This window comes from Chiloscyllium punctatum, chromosome 14 (genome assembly GCF_047496795.1).
Source record: "Chiloscyllium punctatum isolate Juve2018m chromosome 14, sChiPun1.3, whole genome shotgun sequence".
Lineage (NCBI taxonomy): Eukaryota > Metazoa > Chordata > Chondrichthyes > Orectolobiformes > Hemiscylliidae > Chiloscyllium > Chiloscyllium punctatum.
The window spans coordinates 39002499-39026531 of NC_092752.1; the positions used below are offsets into that span (position 1 = coordinate 39002499).

At 41.0% G+C, this 24033-nt stretch overlaps 1 protein-coding gene across 1 annotated transcript in view; it reads right to left on the minus strand.

Moving 5' to 3' along the window:
• The window catches only part of adad1 (adenosine deaminase domain containing 1 (testis-specific)), a 98418-nt gene that overhangs the window by 39611 nt on the left and 34774 nt on the right, over nt 1–24033 (minus strand). The window contains exons 6-7 of the mRNA XM_072584204.1: nt 20826–20951; nt 4676–4802 (exon numbers count right to left, since the gene is read on the minus strand). Of these exons, the coding sequence (XP_072440305.1) occupies nt 4676–4802; nt 20826–20951 (253 nt within the window). The remainder of the gene's footprint in view (nt 1–4675; nt 4803–20825; nt 20952–24033) is intronic.

Consider the following 24033-nt stretch of genomic DNA (forward strand, 5'->3'; position numbering starts at 1 on the left):
GAGGGAGATCCTGCCTGACTAGTGTTTTGAAAAGGTAACTAAATATATTGCTGTGAGTAGTGCAGTTGATGTGGTTTACATGGAATTTGGTTCAACCTTTGTGAAAGTCCCACATGGAAGGGTGGTCCAAAAGGTAAGACTCTCTGGAATCCAAGGCAAGTTAGATCAGTCCACCATAGCAATGGGCTTTTTGGCCCACAATGTTGGTAAATGGATCCAAAATTGGCTTACAAATCCTGCTCAGCAGGCAAGAAGGCTTATTGCTTATAAAAGGAATGGAAATGTTGGAGAGAAGTGTCAGAAAAAATTATGCAAGTAACACCTCAGTTGCACAAATAATCTTGACCAAATAGTTCTAGAGCTAATGAGCTAAATTTGAAGATCAGGGAGCAGGAGACAGAAGGCTTCAAAACCTCAGATGGGCAAAAACAAGGAACTTAGATCTGAGTAATCATTCAATCAAATCATGGCTAATTGTCAACCTAAATCCTTTCCCTGAATTATCTCCTTATCTCTTAGCGCCAGTATTTGAATTTTCAGGAGGGTCATGATTTAGCGTTACAATATGTAATGAGAGCAGGGGGTTAGATGTAGTATATATGGATTTCAGTTAAGCCTTTGATAAGGTTCCACATGACAGGCTGCTCTGGAAGGTTAGATCGCATGGAATCCAGGGCGAGTTGGCATATTGGATACAAAATTGGCTTGATGGTAGGAAGCAGAGGGTAACAATGGAAGGATGTTTGTCAGACTAGACACCTGTGACGAGTGGAGTGCCCTCAGGGGTCAGTGCTGGGCCCCCCATTACCGCTCGTTATTAGATTAGATTCCCTACAGTGTGGAAACAAGCCCTTCGGCCCAACAACTCTACACCAACCCTCCAAAGAGTAACCCACCCAGACCCATTTCCCTCTGACTAATGCACCTAACACTATGGGCAATTTAGCATGGCCAATTCACCTGACCTGCACATCTTTGGACTGTGGGAGGAAACCGGAGCACCTGGAGGCAACCCATGCAGACACAGGGAGAATGTGCAAATTCCACACAGACAGTCACCTGAGGCTGGAATTGAACCTGGGACCCTGGTGCTGGACCAGAGGGCTACAGATCCTTTGAAAATAGGCGACAGGTTTAGAAAGAGGATCTGGATCGGTGTAGGCTTGGAGGCCTGAAGGGCCTGTTCCAGTGCTGTAATTTTCTTTGTTCTTTTTCATTTGACTTTATTGACGTACCTATTGGCTGTCCTTTATTTACAATAAAAGTAACAGTAAACCAACACCAAATAATCTGTCAAATACAATTTTCCTTTCATCAATCCATGTTGGCTCAGTCCAATTTCACCATTATTTTCGAAGTGTCCAATTTATTACATCCTTCATAACATATTTTGACATTTCCTCGACCAAGAGTCCCAGGGTTCTCCATTCCTTCTCTTTTTCTGAACAGTGGGAATATATTTTCTACTTTTCAGTATACTGAAACCTGTCTCGAACCTATATTTTGAAAGAAAGGTCACTAATAAATCCAATATCTCTAGTTATTAGCTTCATTCAGATGTAGTTTATCTGATCCAGAGAATTCATTAAGCTTTTCAAGTGCAACATCTTTACTAATACTAATCTATTTCAGTCGCAGAGTCTCTTGGTTGCCTCGTATCTCTGAGAAGTTTTCTGTACCTTCTTTCATGAAGATAAAAACCAAGTAATGGTTCAATTTCTCTGCCAGTTCTTTCTTCCCCATTATAAATTATCCAGTTTCCACCTGTTGTGGGTGCATATTTGCCTTATCTAATCTTTTGTTTTTCACATACCTAAAGCAGATTTTACACACTGCCTTCAGTTTGCATTCATGTTCTCTTTTCATTTTCTTTTTCAGGTTCTTAGTCAATTTTTGCTGGGTTTTAAATTGCTCTGAAACCTCAGGTAAATACTTTTTCTGACATCCTAAGCCACTAATTTGACTTGATGCAGTCTTACTTGTGTAATCCATTGCTGGTTTACCTTTCTCAGTGAGTGTTTCAGCCTTAGAGAAATGCACATCTGCTGTCAATCACATAATACCTCTTTACATGGAATACATCTTCCATTGCCTGACTACTTTCAAAAATTTATTTATACTTTCCCAATTCATCATAGCTTACTTGACCTTCATAGTTTCTTCCGTTCCAATTCAAGACCAACATTTCCAAATGAATAATATTTCGAATGAATTAATGGGAAACGTTATCCTGTTATGGTCACAATTTCCCAAAGCCTCCTTTACAGTAAGGTTATTAATTAGTCTTTTCTCATTACATATTATAACACTATCTGAAATAGCCAATCCCTAATTGGTTCTTCAATTCTAAAAATTCATACTGCACAATATTGGTGCTAATTAGATTCACCCAGTCCATCTGCAAATCGATGTCACCAATTATTTCTATAACTACAACATACACTTTCAATTGCTTGATTTTTAACCAGCTCAACATCACCATTACTGCTGATGGCCTATAAACATCTCCCACTAATTAGATTAGATTAGATTACTTACAGTATGGAAACAGGCCCTTCGGCCCAACAATGTTTATAGTCCCTTTCTTTTTTTTTACCTCTACCCAAATGACACAACATCTTGATTCTTTGAACAAAGATCCTCTCTCACTAATGTAATGATCTCGTCCCTCACTAAGAGCAATGCCTCATTTCCTTCTCCTTAGAGTCATAGAGATGTACAGCATGGAAACAGACCCTCCAGTCCAACCTGTCCATGCCAACCAGATATACCAACCCAAAGCAAAAAGTCAAGAAGAAACTTTGTATAATGCCCCCAGTCACAGAATCATTCAAAGCAGCTATTACTCTGTTCTACTTGCCATATGGTTAGCATAAGTGGATGAGGATGTGCAGACAGACCCCTTCTTCTCTGCTGGCAGATAAGGAAGGAAGGAAGGAAATTTGTTAGTGACAATTTTGTAAGGGAGTTTAAAGGATGCATATTTGATCAAACAAGCGTGTATGTCAGATGAGAGATATGGAGAAGTGAGGATTGGGGGAGAGGTAATGTATCAGGAGGTACTGTACAAAAGTATGGCATAGCATTTGCTGGAGATTGAGAAAAAAAAGGCAGTTGGAGTATGAAGTAGCATAACTGTCAGCAATTATTTTTTATTCATTTGGGATGTGGAAGTAGTTTACTGAGTCAGCATTTATTGCCCATATCTTCTCAATGGCCCCTGTCTTGCAAGTGAATTTAATAAAAAAGTCTTATTATCTTGACAACTGTGGTTAGATTATTCAGCTTTTTGGTGTATGAAAAATAAACTGAGGACATTCACATTGTTTGCCAACTTATCTGTGATTGGAAGTTGATGCCTGGGAGGATGTGAATGGTAATGGAATCTGACTCTTCGATTCAATTCCACAACAAAATCTGAGAACACATGGGTAAAACCTGCTCTTCCAGCAACAATTCCTTTGCTCAAAGTATTCCTTTGCTTCCTGTTGAACCAAATTCTATCTTTTGTTACAAAAGCAGCATGATATCTTTAAAAGGTGACCAGACAGCTAATATTCATTGAATGCTGTGCATGCAATAAGTATTGCAGGTAGTAATAGGTATTTCTGTGAATATCCTCCCTCAGCACAGCTGTAATGCTATCCCTTGTCAAAAATGTCACTCCCCGTCCTCCCTTGCCACCCTTTCTATCCTTCCTGTAGCATTTGTATCCTGTAACATTAAGCTGCCAGTCCTACCCATCCCTGAGCCATGTTTCTGTAATTGCTATGATATCCCAGCCCCATGTTCCTAACCATGCCCTGAGTTCATCTGCCTTCCCTGTTAGGCCCCTTGCATTGAAATAATGCAGTTTAATTTATTAGTCCTACCTTGTCCCTGCCTGCCCTGACTGTTTGACTCACTTCTGTTCTCAACTGTACCAGTCTCAGATTGATCTCTTTCCTCACTATTTTCCTTGGTCCCACCCCCCCCCCCCCCCCCCCCCCCCACCTTCTTCATTTATTTCCTAAATGTTAAAAATCCTTAAATTTTCAAGTCCCAATTTCACTCAGCCTGTAGCCAAATCACTGTAAAGGCAAGGAAATCAGAACCTTTATCTTAAATTGAGTGAAAAAAAGAACTGCATTTGTATAACTATCATGACCCCCAAGATATTCCAAAATAATTTGCTGCCAATCAAGCAATACTTTTTAAACTGCAGTCACGCATAGAAAAAATAGTAGCTAATAATAGCAAGACCTCACAAATGGTGATGATTTAATAACCAGAACATCCATTTCATAATGTCAGTTGAGGGAAAAACATTAAATTATGCATTGGGGAGAATTCTTTGCACATTCAAAAAACATACCATTGGCTCTTTTACCTCAGGTTGAACAGGGTGATTGGCCACTGTTCAAGGACTCATTCAAAAATCAGTAGCTCCAACAGTATAGCAATTGTTCAGTACGGTGTATAAGCACTCTTTTAGGAGTGTGACTCAAGGCTGTGGAAGTTGTAGTGAAAATACAAGCCTCTTCTTGATATTGTCAATGACCATCAGATTGACTGCTTTATAATCTCTTACAACCATTAGAACAATAAAAGACAGTAATTTTAATTTTTACGTGCTTCTGCCAACAATAAAATAGTCCACATTCAATTTTCTGAATTTAGAAAGACAAAATTTTACCTCAATAATGAACGTCTTGCAGTAACTACAGCATGGGAATCATGCATGATTCGTCCTTCAGAATACAATGGATCATTACAGTTCATCTCTCCTGTTCCAATTGCAACAACTTCATAAGGTTGTCCATCTAATTATTAAAAATAAAATAATTAAGGTTAAGGGTACACAGATGGTGGGTACTGATTGCCTTAAAAATATTTTCTCAGCAAAATATTACACAAACTTTACAGCACACAAAAAAAGCCATTGGACCGAACAGATATATGGCACTGTCTATGCTTCATAAAGATCATCCCGTATACATCGTCATCTAATCCCAATAATATAACATATTTCTTTCTCCTTATTGTATTCATCTTGCTTCCTCTAATGCATTTATGCTATTCGCATCATCCACTCATTCTAATAGTAAATTCTGTAGTCTAACCATTCTTCAGGCAGAGGTTTCTCCCAAATTCCTCACGACTTTTATTAGTAACTATATTGTATTTGCAGCTTCTGGTTTTGGTCTTATCCACAAATGGAAATATCTCCATTTTCTCAAGCAAAACTTTAATAATCTTAAGATCACCAGAGATCACCCCTCATCCTTACAACTTCTAGATGAAAGTAAAAATCTGCTCAATCCTTCTTGGCAGTTAACACCTTAGTTCTAGCATCATACTTTAAAGTAGGTATTATATGTTCTTCAGTGTCTTTATGTCCTTTTAAATCATGTAAACACCAAAATGCTTCATTCAAATCTAAATATATACAAACTAGGTTCTATAATACAACATATATTTTCTGCTTTTCAATTCTCTCTCCAGAAATGAACCCAAATTATCTATATGGCTTTGTTAACAGGAATCCATAATTTGAGTGATTTATGAATCCTTTGACAATTTTTGACCTGGAAGCAGTACAGCAAGAAAAACTTGCAATTTCTTTAAAAGGTTTGTAAATCTAATGGTTTTCAAGAATGTTTCCAAATGAATCTAAAAGTTTGCATTAACTGTAAAGAGCTCAACTGTAAAATTTTTCATTCTGAAGTGAGTTTATTGACTTGCTTAGTCCTATAGTTCTCAAGCCACAACCTTCAGTGTTCCAACTGTCTAATATTCATATACTGTATACATAAAGGCAATCAGTACCCACCATCTGTGTACCCTTAACCTTAATTGTAATAAATCACAACAATGTGACTTACAAGGCATTAACACATGACCCGGTGACCCTGACCTGGAAGCAGTATCAACAAGACGGAAATTAAGAAAAATGCCATATGCCTGGCAGACACAGAGTAAACAAACAGAGATGGAAAGAGGATCTTGTCAAACTCCTGAAGACAAGAAGTCAATCTCTTTCAGGCAGAAGTCAGTATCGTTAGAAAAGATGACAGGAACTCTTGGAAGTACTATGTGATTTGAATGAAGAGATCTTACACATGGGAAACTGTGTGAATAGTTCAAAATCACTAAAGAGTCAGATGTTTTCCCAGAAATAGCCAAACTCTGAACCAAACAGTTATTTGTTGGCAATTTAAAAAGCTACACCATCAGAACTATCATGTTTCGGAGGAGGGGGAATTGGTGGAAATGTATCTCAGTGATGACAATTGTTCCTGTGATACTCAGATGCACGTTTGTGTTGGAAAAGACTCATGACCTACCTCGCATGAATAAACAAAAAAAGCATATGGTGAAACTAGTAACCACATAATGCCATATGTGCTGAAGGGCAATGTTTCTTATTACTGTATGTATCCAAGGACTGGTCAATCGCACTTAAAAGTCAACCCTCCACAAGTTTTGGCTAAAAACAAATCTAACTTTATGACACTTACCATCTACTCACTGTTGAAATTAAAACTGCCGTGGTGCAAAACCATTCATTGACAGAATCTTAACACAGCACATACTTGAAGACAACTGTTCACCCCCTTGTTGTTATGCACTTCTACATCTCACAGCAAGACCACCACCTCATTAGCATGCTGTATTCTTGCACTCTCTAATATAGCAACATGGTACCAAGGAATGACAGATACACACCTCAATTCAAAATTAAAAATCATTAAGACTGAAGAGTAGACATAATTGTGCAGTAGTCAGAGAATTCAAGATATCAAAGAAGAATATTGTAGTTTAGAGGAAAGTCTCTAAATATCTGAAGAAAGATGCTCAAGAAAAAAACAGACACACTTAGAAAATCCTAGCACTTGATCTGCAATCGGAAGGTTAAGTTTCAAAATGCAAGAATGGATTTAGCTTCTTGAGGATCAATCCAAATCTTCACCCTGAAACATGGAGGAAAATTAGGCATTGAAGATCCATCTCTACCAGCAGGAACATGATACTAGACTAATCAAATTTTCAAGTTTTTAGTCAAACATCAACAAAAGAGCAAATGCAGATCAGCCTGTACTTGAACACACAAGACCCTCCATTAATTTGTACATGCAAGCCAGTCAAATGGTTGGCAAGTTACAGTTTAATGCTGATAATTGGTAATATGTAGCAGAATCTTCACTGTACTGTTGTAGAAGTCTGACTGGACAAAATTTAAATCAATATTCATTGAATTTGATTAGTTGGATCAAGAAAGAAAATTGAATCTTCTCATCTGAAAGATATTCAGATCACAACTTGTCGGTAATGTTGAAATTTGATTGCAAAACAGTGATACTGCAGACATTCCTGGTGCTCTAACAATACTGGGTGACCCTTGGGGTCCATTCAGTTACCTAATGCCTCAAATGCAGGTAAATATAGTCTTGAATGTGTAAGGGATGTCTTTGGTTTGTTTGGACAGATCCTCAAAAAGCTAAATCCATAAAGTCAAACACCAACGTTTGCTTGTTTCCTTGATACACTACTGGACAGAACCAAATTGCTTTTCCTTTCTGCATCGACTGTGTCAGATCTTCTCAGGGTTGTGAATGTTTCAATCAAGTAACCTCTTACTCTTCTAAAGTCCAATAATGAACGACTAGTCTGTCCAGCCTCAACTCAAAACAAAGCATCCATTCCAGGTATTCATCTAATAAACCCTGTCTAAACTGCCTCTGACATACTTACAATTTTCCTTGAATAGGAAGACCAATACTATACATAGTATTCCAGATATGGTCTCACTAACACCCAATTTAACAAGACCATAACTTCTCTACTTTTGTGTTTGATTCCTCTCACAATAAACAATAACATTGCATTTGATTTGAATTACACACTGAATTGTCAAAATAAGGGTAGCCTCCCTAATCATCCTTCTAAAACACACCCTTATATTTGGCTGTACAGAAGTCAATTTGACAACTGCATTGCCATTTTGCAAGCTTGTTGATGTCTCACTGGATTTTGTTACATACCTCTTCTGTATGAACTGTATTCAATTTGGTGTCATTCATAGGCATTGGTGTCACACTTGTGAAGAGACACCAAATAAATGGTGAACAGTGGTTCGAGCAATACTTCCTGTGGAACAGGACGTCCAACCAGCAACAGCATCTGACTTCATTCATGCCCTATTTTGTAACCAATTATGAGTCAGAGCCATACAGCATCGTTTCCAAAACTGACTTATTTCCATTTGCCTGTGTTGGCCCATATCCCTCTAAACCCTTACTATCCATCATTAATAATGAAATTACTTGTCTTGACCTCTCATGCTCTGACTTTAACAAGTCTACATAATAATAAAGATATTCAGAAAATCCAAAAATGTTACATTGATTATATTACCTTTGTCATTTCAAACCTTTTCAAGACTGCAAGTGGTTACTCAAAAATAACCTTACTTTGTGCAATCCACACCATTCTTTATTATACCATGTCCCATTATCTTTCCTACACTAGAGAATGAATTGACCTATGGTTCCTTGACTTTGTTCAATCTCCCTTTCAAAATTATGAAAACCATTAGCTGTCTTGTAGTCTTGACACCATATGCATTTCTAGTAATTTTTTAGACGTAATAGTGACTGCCATGTCTTCCCAAAATACTATCAATATGCAACAATGCAATCCATCCAGACCAGAGTCTTTATCCTCACTATACTTGACTTAATATATTTTGATCTCTTATTCTAATGTCACACCTGTATTGTTAAGGTGCAAAACTACAAAGCGGAGAAAGTGAGGACTGCAAATGTTGGAAATCAGAGTTGAGAGTGTGTTGCTGGAAAGGCACAGCCAGTCAGGCAGCATCCGAGGAGCAGGAGAATCGATGTTTCAATCATAATCCTGCATTCCTGATGAAGAAGCAGTGTTTCGAAAGATAGTAATCCCAAACAAACCTGTTGAACTATAACCTGGGTGTTGTGTGATTTTTAACTTTGCTCACCCCATAGCATAGCATACCTTAGTATCATCAGTTTGCTTCACCAACATCTAGTCTTGGATGAGATTCAATATCCTCTAAATCAAACACTATGATAATCAAATCTGCAACACTCGCCAATATAACGCTGTACCCTTAACATCGATTTCCCCCACCATCCACATCCTGAGGCTAAGCAAAAACTACTATTTGCAACTTTGGCATTCTTTTCAACATCAAATTCACTGCCTCTAGAATTAGAATCACTCACCTATAGGTCTATTTTCAGTCTATTGTTGAAACCACCACTTTGATTCTTTATCATTTCTGTACTTTAACTATTTCAATTTTCACCCAGCCATCTCCAACCTTGATAAACCTTGCCTAATCTGCTGCCTACATCAAGTACTGCTTCATTACCATAATCCCATAGATTTAAATGTCTCATCACTCATTTGCATTTTTGATTGCCACGTACACCTCCCTCTCTCTAATTTTCTCATGTATCCCCAGGCACAATCTGCAAAATCTTCCCTCCTGTGACTCAAGCTATTGGAAACTTCTCCACTCCACTTCACTACAAGCAATCAAGCCTTCAACTTTTTGGTTCTAAGCAGCAGCACACTTCCACCCCCAACCCCCGCAACTTTCCTACAAGTATTAACCAAACATCTTTACTCTTGTTATTAGGGGTTTTTTTTGTTCAGCACCTTTGTTTCCGTAATACTTGTTTTAAGCATCAGGTGACTCTTTTTTAATTAAAAGAGTTTTGCTCCTTGTGTGGATAAGAATGGGGACCGCAGGAAGGGTGAGCCAACTGACTGCGCAACTGTGGTACAGGGAGCCATCCAAGCAGGGATGAGCTTAAGGTGAAGAGAACTTAAGGTGAAGGAATCCTAAGCAGACAGTGATCATAGTATGATTGAATGTACTCTGCAGTTTGAGAGGGAGAAGAGAGAGAATCAGTGGTAACGGTATTACAGCTGAATAAAGGCAACTACACAGGCATAAGGGATGAGCTGGTTAGAATTGACTGGGAGAGGAGCATAGCAGGAAAGACAGTGGAACAGCAATGGCACAAGTTTCCAGGACTAATTCGGGAGACACAGCAGAAATTCAACCCATTGAAAACGAAGCTTGGTACAGGGAGGATGAAGCAACCGTGGCTGACTAGAGAAGTCAGGGGTTGCATAAAAGCAAAAGAGAAAGCATACAATGTGGCGAAGGGCAGTGGGAAACTAGAGGGTTGGAAAGCTTACAAAGATCAAAACAGGGCAACCAGAAATGAAATAAGGAGGGAGAAGATTACATATGAGGGTAAGCTAGCCAATAATATAAAGGAAGAGTGTCAGAGTTTCTTTAGATATATAAAGGGCAAAAGAGAGGCAAAAGTAAGGATATTGGACTGCTGAAAAATGATGCTGGAGAGATAGTAGTAGGGAACAAAGAAATGGCTAAGGAACTGAACAATTACTTTGCATCAGTCTTCACTGTAGAAGACACAAAATTTCGAAAGATTGAGGTGTCAGAGCTGAGTATGGTGGCCATCACCAAGGAGAACATTTAAAAGGCATTTAGACAAATATATGGATAGGAAAGGATTAGAAGGATATGGGGAAGGGGAAGGGGTTAGCATGGACGGACATTTTGGTTGGCATGGGCCATTTTGGGCCAAAGGGCCTGTCTCCATGCTGTAGGACTCTATGACTCTAAAAGCATTGAATAAATGCAATTTGTAGCTATAATCTGGACTGATAGACATTTATTTAGTCCAATAACATAGCTCGTAACTCTCTTCAACTAAAAAGTAATTTACGACATTTGTATTGTACCTTTATTCATATTTCAACATTAAAACCTCCAATCATAATGCATTTACTTTTAAAAGGCTTCTGCTTCTCTCTGTACTTGTCTGCCATTGCCTCTACATTGAAAGCAGCTCTAAGAGCAATGATTACCATTCTGTTAATGTTTCTTTATCATAAAATGACCAACCCATAAATCTCTCTATTTAATAACTGACCATAACATCCTTTTTCTTCACATGATTCTTAACCTTGTTTCATTAAACTGTCACATTGTTTCTCTTGTGCAACACTCCCAATGCCTAGAAAATCCATTTGTTACTTTGATTGTACTCTTCTATTTCTTCTCATATGTCTTTTCTAACTGTCATCCACAGTTATAATACATACAGCTTGTGGTGAGGCTATTCAAGCAACATATACATTAACACTTTAAGCAAGATGCAACACAAAACTTAAGGTTTGTAATTATTTAGCACTGGGCAGACACAATAGGATTATTATTTGTTTAATGCTACTACCTTAAGAAATGAATCATCTAATCACATTTTGGCCTAGAATTAAATCAAGCAGCACGAAACAGCCTAAGTCTTAACTATGGCATATAGCAAAAACATAAGCTGAAAACTAGGTTATCTGCCACTTAATGTAAGCAATTCTGTTAGCATGAGAAGTGCCCAAAAGGTTGTACTGAAGGTTGAAACTATAAATTCAATATCATTGTCCTGTGCCTCTTCCAGGAACCATTTTCCAGATCGACAGATCAAATGCATAACTTTATTTGCAACAAGTGATGCTAGCCAGCTGAAGGACTGCTTGTTAACATCATTTAAAGGCATCCTGCATCTGTACAGCATCCAAAGTTTTAACAGTTTCACCACTGACTCTTTGTCTTCGTTTGTCCAAGGATTTAGAATTTGCTGCCTAAACTTTTCTGCCTTGCTTTTGATCTTTAAGATGAGCACTGAAACTCACTATCTGAGTGAGACAAAGTCAGTTTGTGCACATTTTTGGGAATTTGGAGACAATGGGAATTGAACTGGTAAGTCTTTTTTTAAAATAAAAGATCAGTATCCTAGTTACAAGATTAATAAATAATACTCAGATGACTGGGTGACAGTTAACTATCAATCATTTGAAGCCTGAATAGGGCCTCAATCGATGTTGAATGAGAGACAGCCAGACCGAGAACATGCTTATCTGGGATTTTGGAGCACAGTGGGAATTTCGTGCAGAGGTTTTTTTTTGGATCTTTTGGTTCATAGATTGGAAGTTCTTTTTTTACATTTGATAGTCAGTAAGGACTGTATTGTACAGTAACAACGACCAGGGAATGAGGGCCCTAGAGTAACTGATAAGTTTGATGTTAAACTTCTTCCAAAAGGTTCAATTTAAAAGTGTAAGTCATTGCAGGAGAGCTCAAAGCTGTGGTACGTTCTGTTCTCTGTGGAAATCTGGGAAGATTTCCAGTGCCCAGGCCCAGCATGCGTGCAGGATGTGTCTCCAGCTACAGTTCCTGACAGCCCAGATTTTGGAGATGGAGAAGTGTGGAGCATTGGCAAGATGGAGACTATTATGAATAGACAGATAGAAAGATGATCATACTGTGCGATAAGGCTCCACAAGCAAGAAGGGAATGGGTGACCACCGGGAATAACAAGATGGTCGGCAGTGCAAGACTCTCCTATAAAACAGATATGCCACTGTGGATACAGTTGAGGGGAATGGTCTTTTGGGGAAAGCAGCAACATCCAAATTTGTTGCTTCACTTTAGCTCTGCTATACAGGAGAGGAAGAGGAAGTGGTGGGAATGCAATAGTTAAGGGGTATTCAACTGACAAAAGAATAGACAGATATTTCTGTGGCCATTAACAAGACTCCATAAACAAGAAGGCATGTTGCCTCCCTAGGTTCAAGGATGTCTTACAGTGGCTACTGGATTTTATAGAAGGAATGGGTCAACAGCCAATAGTCGCGGTGCACACTAGTACAAATGACATAGATTTTAAAAAAGGAGGAGGTCCTAAAAGCAGAATATAGAGAGCTAGCAAGTAAGTTGAGAAGTAAGGCCTCAAAGATAATGATCACAGGATTACTACCAGCACCATGTCCTTGTTAGAGTAGAAATAGCAAGAGGTATCAAATAACTATGCAGCTGAAGAGTTGAGAGAGGGTAAGAGTTTCAGATTTCTGGTCATTGGGGTGGAGGGGTGGGATCAGTACAGACTGAATAGATTAGACTTGGGCAGGGCATACATCCTACGGACAGTGTTTGCGAGAGTGATTTGATGGGCTTTAAACTAAAATGGCAGGGGAATGGGAACCTATGCATGAAGTCAGAAGAAGACGGAAAGCAAATGAGAAAAGTGATACAGACAGAGGAATTAAGGGACAGGATCAAACAAGGGCCAGTGAAAAATAGTGGGAACAAGACAGGTAAGGTTAAAAAGATAAGCCTTAATGTGTGGAGCATTCACAATATTGTTCATGAATTAGTTGCACAATAGATGAAAACAGTTAAGATATAGTCAGGATCATAGAGATATGGCTGCAGGATGACCAGGGATTGGAAATGAACATCTAGGGTGTTAAGCATGAAGGATGGACACCAAAAAAAGGCAAGATGTATTGCTATTTAAATAAAACATTTATACAATAATCAGAAAGGAAATTAGCTCCAACAATGTGGAATCTGTATGGATAGTAGTGAAAAACACAAAGGGCAAAAAAATCAGTAGGGGCTGGTGGTATATAGATGCCAAAACTGTGAGGGCAATCTGGTTGAGAGGCTCCTTTGGGGATGAGTGATCATAAGCTGATGGAATTCTTTATTAAGATGGGAAGTGACATATTTAGTTCTGAGACAAGGGTCCTCAATCTAAATAGAGGAAACAATAATGGTGAGGCACAAGTTGGCTATGACAGATTTAGGCAACATTATTAAAAGGGATGATGGTCAAAATGGCAAATATTCAAAGACTGCATGAGTAAACTACAGCAATTGCATATTCGTACCTGGTGAGACAGTAAAATGGGAGAAGATACCAACGGTGGCTTACAAAAGAAATTTGAGATAGTATTAGATCCAAGAGAAATATATAAACTGGCCAGATAAACAACAGACCTAAAGAATGGGAACAATTTAGAAATCAGCAAAGGAGAGCAATTGAATGGTAAGAAAGAGAAAATAGAGTATGCTTCAGGGAGCATATAAACAGACTGTAGAAGTTTCTGAAAGTATGTAAAGAGAAAAAGACTGGAGATTTTATAATGGGGTACAAGGAAATTATAGACCCATAAATACACACTTTGATTCTGTGTTCACAAAGATGTACACACTAACATACAAGTAGTTTTGGGGAACACAGGATTTAGACACAGGGAGGAACTGAAGGAAATCAATATTAGTAGGGAAATGGTGCTGGGAAATTGATGGGATTAAAGATTGATAAATCTCTACAGCCTGATAGTCTACATCCCAGAGTAATTAAGGAAGTAGTCCTTGAAATAGTGGATGCATTGGTAGTCATCGTCCAAAGTTATATAGACTCTTGTATAGTTCCTACAGTTTGAAGAATAGCTGATGTACCCCCTCTCTTTAAAAAAAAAGCAGGGGGGAGTATAGGCTAGTGAATTTGACATTGGTAGTGGGAAAACTATAAGAGTCCACTGTAAGATTTAATAGCACTTGGAAAACAGTAGCGTGATCAGGCATCGTCAGCAGAAATTTATGAAAATGAAATTACCTTTGACAATTCTGCTAGAATTCTTTTGAGTATGCATCAGAACTTTCAGAAGAGTTTTAAAGAAGTCCCATGTAAAATTAAAGTGCATGGGGTAATGTAAAGAGATGGATAGAAATGTGTGGTTACTCACTTTAGGAGCAAAACAGGAAGGCAGATTATTACAAGTCCTGGTTTTGTTGTACACCAGTCATTGAAAGCAAGCATGCACATACAGCAGGTGAAGGTGACAGTTTGGTATGTTGGAGGAATGACTGTGATAGGTTGGTGGGGAGGATAGAGCAGATAGATGATAAGGAAAATGGACAAGTGGGACAGGTCAAGTGGGACAGTCACGCAGGCAGTGCTGAGTTGAAGGTTGGATTTAGGATGAGATGTGGTTATGGGAGATTTGGAAACTAGTGAAGTCGACATTGATAGTACGTGGTTGAAAGGTCCCAAGGTGGAAGATGAAGCTTTCTTCCTCCTGTCATCAGGTGGCCTGGATTTGGCAGTGGAGGCGGCCCAGACTTGCACATCCATGGTGGAATGGGAGGGGAGTTGAAGTGGTCAGTCACAGGGTGGTGGGCTTGTTGGGAATGTGTCTCAAAAATGTTCCTTGAAATGCTCCACGAGTTGGTGTTCTGCCTCCCTGATGTCAGGAGGCCACATCGAGAGCAATGGACAAGTTTAAACATATTCAAGTGAAATGAAAGAAACAAGAGTCAGATTGAATTACAACAGGACAGTACAAAGAGGTAACAGACTGGTAGCCGGTGAAAGCACCTGTTGTTTATTATGCAGTTTTTAGGGTTAGACAGAAGTAGTAATAACACAAAAAGCACAAAGTCAAGAAGAAACTTTGTATAATGCCACCAGTCACAGAATCATTCAAAGCAGCTATTACTCTGTTCTACTTGCCATATGGTTAGCATAAGTGGATGAGGATGTGCAGACAGACCCCTTCTTCTCTGCTGGCAGATAAGGAAGGAAGGAAGGAAATTTGTTAGTGACAATTTTGTAAGGGAGTTGAAAGGATGCATATTTGATCATACAAGCGTGTGTGTCAGATGAGAGATATGGAGAAGTGAGGATTGGGGGAGAGGTAATGTATCAGGAGGTACTGTACAAAAGTACGGCATAGCATTTGCTGGAGATTGAGAAAAAAAAGGCAGTCGGAGTATGAAGTAGCATAACTGTCAGCAATTATTTTTTATTCATTTGGGATGTGGAAGTAGTTTACTGAGTCAGCATTTATTGCCCATATCTTCTCAATGGCCCCTGTCTTGCAAGTGAATTTTTTAAAAAAAGTCTTTTATCTTGACAACTGTGGTTAGATTATTCAGCTTTTTGGAGTATGAAAAATAAATTGAGGACATTCACATTGTTTGCCAACTTATCCTGTGATTGGAAGTTGATGCCTGGGAGGATGTGAATGGTAATGGAATCTGACTCTTCGATTCACTTCCACAACTGAATCTGAGAACACATGGGTAAAACCTGCTCTTCCAGCAACAATTCCTTTGCTTCCTGTTGAACCAAATTCTATCTTTTGTTAAAAAAGCAGCATGATATCTTTAAAAGGTGGCCAGACAGCTGATATTCACTGAATGCTGTGCATGCAATAGGTATTGCAGTTAGTAACGGTTGCACACTTAGAGTCATAGAGATGTACAGCACAGAAACAGAACCTTCGGTCCAACTCGTCCATATTGATCAGATATCCCAAACCAATGTAGTCCCACCAGCCAGCACCTGGCCCATATCCCTCCAAACCCTTCCTATTCATTTACCCATCCAGATGCCTTTTAAATGTTGCAATTGTACTAGCCTCCACCACTTCCTCTGGCAACTCATTCCATACATGTATTGCCCCTGCGTTTAAAAGGCCTTACATCTTTCCCCTCTCACCCCAAACCTATGCCCTCTAATTCTGGACTCCCACAACCTACGGAAAAAACTTTGTCTAATAGTCCTATCCAAATTTCTATAAGGTCACCCCGCAGCCTCCGACACTCCACGGAAAACAGCCCCAGCCTGTTCAGTCTCTCCCTATAGCTCAAATCCTCCAACCCTGGCAATATCCTTGTAAATCTTTTCTGAACTCTTTCAAGTTTCACAACACCTTTCCGATAGGAAGGAGACCAGAATTGCATGCAATATTCCAAAAGTGGCCTAACCAATGTCCTGTACAGCCACAACATGACCTCCCAACTCCTGTACTCAATACTCTGACCAATAAAGAAAAGCATACCAAACACCTTCTTCACTAACCTATCCACCTATGACTCTGCTTTCAAGGAGCTATGAACCTGCACTCCAAGGTCTCTTTGTTCAGCAACACTACCTAGGACCTTACCATTAAGTGTATAAGTCCTGCTAAGACTTGCTTTTCCAAAATGCAGCACTTCGTATTTATCTAAATTAAACTCCATCTGTCCCTCCTCAGCCCATTGGCTCATCTGATCAAAATCCTGTTGTACTCTGAGGTAACCTTCTTCACTGTCCACTACACTTCCAATTTTGGTCTCATCTGCAAACTTACTAACTACACCTCTTATGCTTATATCCAAATCATTTATATGAATAATGAAAAGGAGTGGACCCAGCACTGATGCTTGTTCAAAGTTTGTGAGAAGATTTGTAGCTCGGGTGCTCGTTGTTGTGGTTCTGTTCGTCGCGCTGGGAATTTGTGTTGCAGACATTTCGTCCCCTGTCTAGGTGACATCCTCAGTGCTTGGGAGCCTCCTGTGAAGCGCTTCTATGATGTTTCCTCCGGCATTTATAGTGATTTGAATCTGCCGCTTCCGGTTGTCAGTTCCTGCTGTCCGTTGCAGTGGTCGGTATATTGGGTCCAGGTCAATGTGCTTATTGATTGAATCTGTGGATGAGTGCCATGCCTCTAGGAATTCCCTGGCTGTTCTCTGTTTGGCTTGTCCTATAATAGTAGTGTTGTCCAAATTGAATTCGTGTTGCTTGTCATCTGCGTGTGTGGCTACTAAGGATAGCTGGTCATGTCGTTTCGTGGCTAGTTGGTGTTCATGGATGCGGCTCATGGGCTCACCCATCTCTGAACTTATAGCAGAAGCGGTAATGCAAAGATTAGAACAGTCTTACCACAAATTCAACTCAAACTCTGGGTCAGATATGTGGATGACACCTTTGTAATCATTAAAAAACACAGAAATAGAGAACACACACCGGATCATCAACACCACACTCACAGGAATCCGATTCACTAGAGAGGAAGAAAAAGACAACCAACTCCCATTCCTAGACGTGATGGTACAGAGAACACCGAATGGAGAATTCGCCGCAAAGGGATACAGGAAAGCCACACACACAGACCAAGTCCTGAACTACGAAAGCAACGACCCCAACACACACAAAAGAAGTTGCATCAAGACACTGTTCAAAAGGGCCACAACACACTGCAGTACACCAGAACTGCAAAAAGAGGAAGAAGAACACCTATACAATGTATTTGCCAAAAATGGATACCTGCGCAATTTCATCAACAGATGCCTAAGCGAAAGACAACAGAACGAGGACATGCCGCAACCCAAAGGACTACCATACATCAAGAGCATTTCCGAACTGACAGCCAGACTACTGTGACCACTAGGACTCATAACAGCACACAAACCAACAGCCACTCTCAGACAACAACTCACCAGAAAGAAGGACCCGATACCCAGCATGAGCAAAACCAACGTAGTGTACAAAATCCCATGCAAGGACTGCACAAAACACTACATAGGACAAACAGGAAGACAGCTAACAATCTGCATCCATGAACACCAACTAGCCACGAAACAACACGAACAGCTATCCTTAGTAGCCACACACGCAGATGACTAGCAACATGAATTCGACTGGGACAACACTACTATTATAGGACAAGCCAAACAGAGAACAGCCAGGGAATTCCTAGAGGCATGGTACTCATCCACAGATTCAAATCAATAAGCACATCAACCTGGACCACTGCAACGGACAGCTGGAACAGACGACCGGAAGCGGCAGGTTCAAATCACTATAAATGCCAGAGGAAACATCACAGAAGCGCTTCACAGGAGGCTCCCAAGAACTGAGGATGTCACCTAGACAGGGGACGAAACGTCTGCAACACAAATTCCCAGCCCGGCGAACAGAACCACAACAACTGATGCTTGTGGCACTCTACTGATCACAGGTCAAAAACAACCTTCCACCACCATTTCTGTCTTCTGCCCTTGAGCCAGTTCTGTATCCAATTGGCTAGTTCACCCTGTATTCCACGAGATCTAACCTTGCTAAACAGTCTTCCATGGGGAACCTTGTCGAACACTTTACTGAAGTCCATATGGATTGTGTCTGCTGCTCTGCCCGCATAATTCCTCTTTGTTACTTCTTCAAAAAACTCAATCAATTTTGTGAGACATGATTCCCCACGCACAAAACCAGGTTGACCATTCCTAATCAGTCCTTGCTTTTCCAAATACATGTATATCCTGTCCCTCAGGATTCCCTCCAACAACCTGCCCACCACCGACAGCAGGCTCACCGGTTTATAGTTCCCTGTTTTTTCCTGACCACCTTTCTTAAATAGTGGTACCACGTTAGCCAGGCCTTTTGGCACCTCACCTGTGACTATCGATGATACAAATTAGATTACAATTAGATTAGGTTACTTACAGTGTGGAAACAGGCCCTTCAGCCCAACAAGTCCACACCAAACCTCCGAAGAGCAACCCACCCAGACCCATACATCTCTACATTTACCCCTTCACCTAACACTATGGGCAATTTAGCACAGTCAATTCACCTAACCTACACATTTTTGGATTGTGGGAGGAAACTGGAGCTCCCCGAGTAAACCCACTCAGACACTGGGGGAATGTGCAAACTCCACACAGACATTTGCCTGAGGCGGGAATATCCCAACAAGGGGCCCAGCAATCACTTCCCTAACTTCCCATAGAGTTCTAAGGTACACCTGATCAGGTCCTGGGGATTTATCCAATTTTATGTGTTTCAAGACATAAAGCCCTGCTCTCTGCAAATTGATCTTCAATTTCCTGACCCACAGGCAATAATCAGTGAAGACTGGGGACAATATTTCATCCTCACTAACACTGGAGCTCCCCAGGGGTGTATACTCACCCTCTGCTGTACTCACTGTATACCCATGATTACGTTGCCAAATACCAGACTAATGCCATTTACAAGTTCGATGATGACACCACCATAGTCAGTCAAATCTCAGATGGCGATGAAACAGACTACAGACGGGAGGTGGAAGACCTGAAAAAATGGTGCACTGAAAACAACCTGTCTCTCAATGCCAGCAAAACCAAGGAACTCATTATTGACTTTCGGCGGGATGTTACTCATGCCCCCCACACATTAACAGCACAGAGGTGGAACGAGCAGAGTGTGTCAAGCTTCTGGGAGTGGTCACCCACAACAAGATTTCTTGGACTCTTCATGTTGATGCACTGGTTACAAATGCCCAACAACATCTCTTCTTCCTCAGGCAGCTGAGAAAATTTGGCATGATGACAAATATCCTTGCAAATTTTATAGGTGCGCCATCAAGAGCATTCTGTCTGGATGTATCACTACCTGGTATGGCAACTGTACCATTCAAGGTCGGAGACGGTTACAGAGAGTGGTGAACTTGGCCCGGACAATCACAAACGCCAACCTCCCATTCACAGAATTAATCTACCAGGCCCGCTGTCAAGGAAAGGCCGCCACCATTCTTAAAGATCCATCCCACCCTGACAATGTTTTTCCACAATCTCTACCATCGGGGAGAAGGTACAGAAGCCTGAACACACGCATCAACTAGTTTTGCAACAGTTTCTACCCTACTGTTGTTAGAATACCGAATGGACTCACAAACTCTTAACATTCGCCTGTACCTGTGTTACGTTTTTGACGCTGTTTACCTATTATTTATTATCGAAGCTACTTAACTATGTGATCTGCCTGTATTGCTCGCAAGATTTTTCACTGTGCCTCGGTACACGTGACAATAAATTAAATTAAATTCAATTCACTTCCTCCTCTGTAAAATGGACGTTTTTCAAGATGTCACCATCTATTTCCCTACATTCTATACCTTCCATGTTCTTTTCTACAGTAAACACAGATATAAAATACTCATTTAATATCCCCCCCATCTCCTGCGGCTCCACACAAAAGCCTCCTTGCACTTAAGTGATCATAATATTATGCTACCCAGCACTAACATTATACTATCCTTGTCCATCTACATCTTGTGTAATCCAATTTCTGGGGCTTTTGAGTTACAGACTCTATTAAAATTCTACTTACACCTTTCAACTACAAAAGCAGCCAAGGAGCTGCTACAATTTTGGAGCTCAGGTAGGTTAGCAGTCAACTTGTTGAAAACATCTCGGCAGGCTACAGAAACAGCTTTATAATATGAATTCCTTCCTTCTGTAAAAAAAAGTAGTAAAATTATTTATATATCAACAATGGGTAAGTACTTTATATCAGTGTTATTAAGCTATAATGAAACATTAAAATACAAGATGAGGTACAGCAGGAAAATAACTAAGGTTAAAAACATTACAGCATATCAATTACCAAAGCAAAATGAAGTGTAAATAAATTATATTCCATAAACAATTGCTCAAGACCAAGGCTGAAATATGTAGATTAGATTACTTACAATGTGGAAACAGGCCCTTCAGCCCAACAAGTCCACATCGACCCACCGAAGCGCAATCCACCCAGACCCATTCCCCTACACCTAACACCATAGGCAATTTAGCATGGCCAATTCACCTGTGGGAGGAAACCTACGCAGACATGGGGAGAATGTGCAAACTCCACACAGTCATTCGCCTGAGGCGGGAATTGAACCCAGGTCTCTGGCACTGTGAGGCAGCAGTGCTAACCACTGTGCCACCATACCGCCCACTTAGCTTTTGTTCCTTAGAAAAATGGTTGAGGCACTAAAAAGGATTCTAAAATGGCAAATAGTTTTGTTAGTTCTTAACAGTGAAGTTTCTTGGATATTTTTCAATTCTCATAAATCTGTTCGGAAACCAGATGAAAGAGAAACATGGTCAAGATTGTTAAATCATGAACTACTTAAAACAAATCTTTGATGAAATGAGAAAGATAACATAGAAAGATAGAAATTAAGGGAAAGAAAAATATATTTATGATAGGTGTAGGTAGAATATAGCTGAAAATGTGTTGCTGGAAAAGCGCAGCAGGTCAGGCAGCATCCAAGGAACAGGAGAATAGACGTCTCGGACATCAGCCCTTCTTCAGGAATGAGGAAAGTGTGTCTAGCAGGCTAAGATAAAAGGTAGGGAGGAGGGACATGGGGGAGGGGAGTTGGGAATGCGATAGGTGGAGGGAGGTCAAGGTGAGGGTGATAGGTCGGAGTGGGGTGGGGGCGGAGAGGTCAGGAAGAAGATTGCAGGTTAGGAAGGCGGTGCTGATTTTGAGGGATTTGACTGAGACAAGGTGGGGGGAGGGGAAATGAGGAAACTGGAGAAATCTGAGTTCATCCCTTGTGGTTAGAGGGTTCCCAGGCGGAAGATGAGGCACTCTTCCTCCAACCGTCATGTTGCCATGGTCTGGCGATGGAGGAGTCCAAGGACCTGCATGTCCTTGGTGGAGTGGGAGGGGAAATTGAAGTGTTGGGCTACGGGGCGGTTGGGTTGGTTGGTCCGGGTGTCCCAGAGGTGTTCTGTGAAACGTTCTGCAAGTAGGCGGTCTGTCTCCCCAATATAGAGGAGGCCACATCGGGTGCAGCGGATGCAATAGATGATGTGTGTGGAGGTGCAGGTGAATTTGTGGCGGATAGGAAGTGTCCCTTGGGACCTTCTCACGCCGCATGTTGAACTCGTTAATCCAAGAGCGTAGGGGAATGAAGGTGAGGCCTCTGCTGAGGACTGATCAGAGGCCTCAGTAGAGGCGTGACACCAGGACAGAACCCCACTGGTCCTCACCTACCACCCCACCAACCTCCATGTCCAGCGTATCATCCGCCGTCATTTCCGCCACCTCCAAATGGATCCCATCACCAGGGACATATTTCCCTCCCCTCCCCTATCAGCGTTCCGAAAAGACCACTCCCTCGTCAGGTCCATACCCCCCACCAACCAACCTCCACTCCTGGCACCTTTCCCTGCAACCACAAGAAATGCAAAACTTGCACCCACACCTCCCCCCTTACTTCTCTCTGAGGCCCCAAGGGGCACTTCCATATCCGCCACAAATTCAACTGCACCTCCACACACATCATCTATTGCATCCGCTGCACCCGATGTGGCCTCCTCTATATTGGGGAGACAGGCCGCCTACTTGCAGAACGTTTCAGAGAACACCTCTGGGACACCCGGACCAACCAACCCAACTATCCCGTAGCCCAACACTTCAACTCCCCCTCCCACTCCACCAAGGAAATGCAGGTCCTTGGACTCCTCCATCGCCAGACCTTGGCAACATGACGGTTGGAGGAAGAGCGCCTCATCTTCCGCCTGGGAACCCTCCAACCACAAGGGATGAACTCAGATTTCTCCAGTTTCCTCATTTCCCCTCCCCCCACCTTGTCTCAGTCAAATCCCTCGAACTCAGCACCGCCTTCCTAACCTGCAATCTTCTTCCTGACCTCTCCGCCCCCACCCCACTCCGGCCTATCACCCTCACCTTGACCTCCCTCCACCTATCGCATTCCCAACGTCCCTCCCCCAAGTCCCTCCTCCCTACCTTTTATCTTAGCCTGCTGCACACACTTGCCTCATTCCTGAAGAAGGGCTGATGCCCGAGACGTCTATTCTTCTGTTCCTTGGATGCTGCCTGACCTGCTGCGCTTTTCCAGCAACACATTTTCAGCTCTGATCTCCAGCATCTGCAGTCCTCACATTCTCCTCGTAGGTAGAATATACAATTGAGAACCAAAAAGAATACATAAGGTTTATAGGAAGGTGAAAAATCACATGAGACAAACAAAGGGGAATTATGAGAAATAACTGGTAGCCAAAATAAAGAGATGACCCAAAGTCTTGTAATGGTTTATAATTGGTAAAGGGACAAGTTGGGCTAAATAGGGTTTAAAATTGATAAGGAGGAAGTGTCAGATAGACCACTGGTACTTAAATTTGAAAAGGTACCAGAATAGATGCATCCAAGGATAGTGAAGGAATCAAAAGTGGAAATTGCATGGGCAGTGGCCATAATTCCTGAGACTCAGGGGAGATGCCAAACAGCTGGAGAATTGTAAATCACATCCTTGTTCAAAAAGTGGTAAGCCCAATCACAGATCAGTCTGTTTGACTTCAGTGGTGGGAAAGCTTCTAGAAACAACTATTCAGGATAGAAATAGTGGTCACATGGTTAAAAACTGGACTGACAGAGTGATGAGTTGAAAAATGAGGCCTTTCATCAAGGGCTTTTGCCCGAAACATTGACTCTCCTGCTCCTTGGATGCTGCCTGGCCTGCTGTGCTTTTCCAGAGCCTCACTTTTAGACTCTGATATCCAGCATCTGTAGTCCTCAC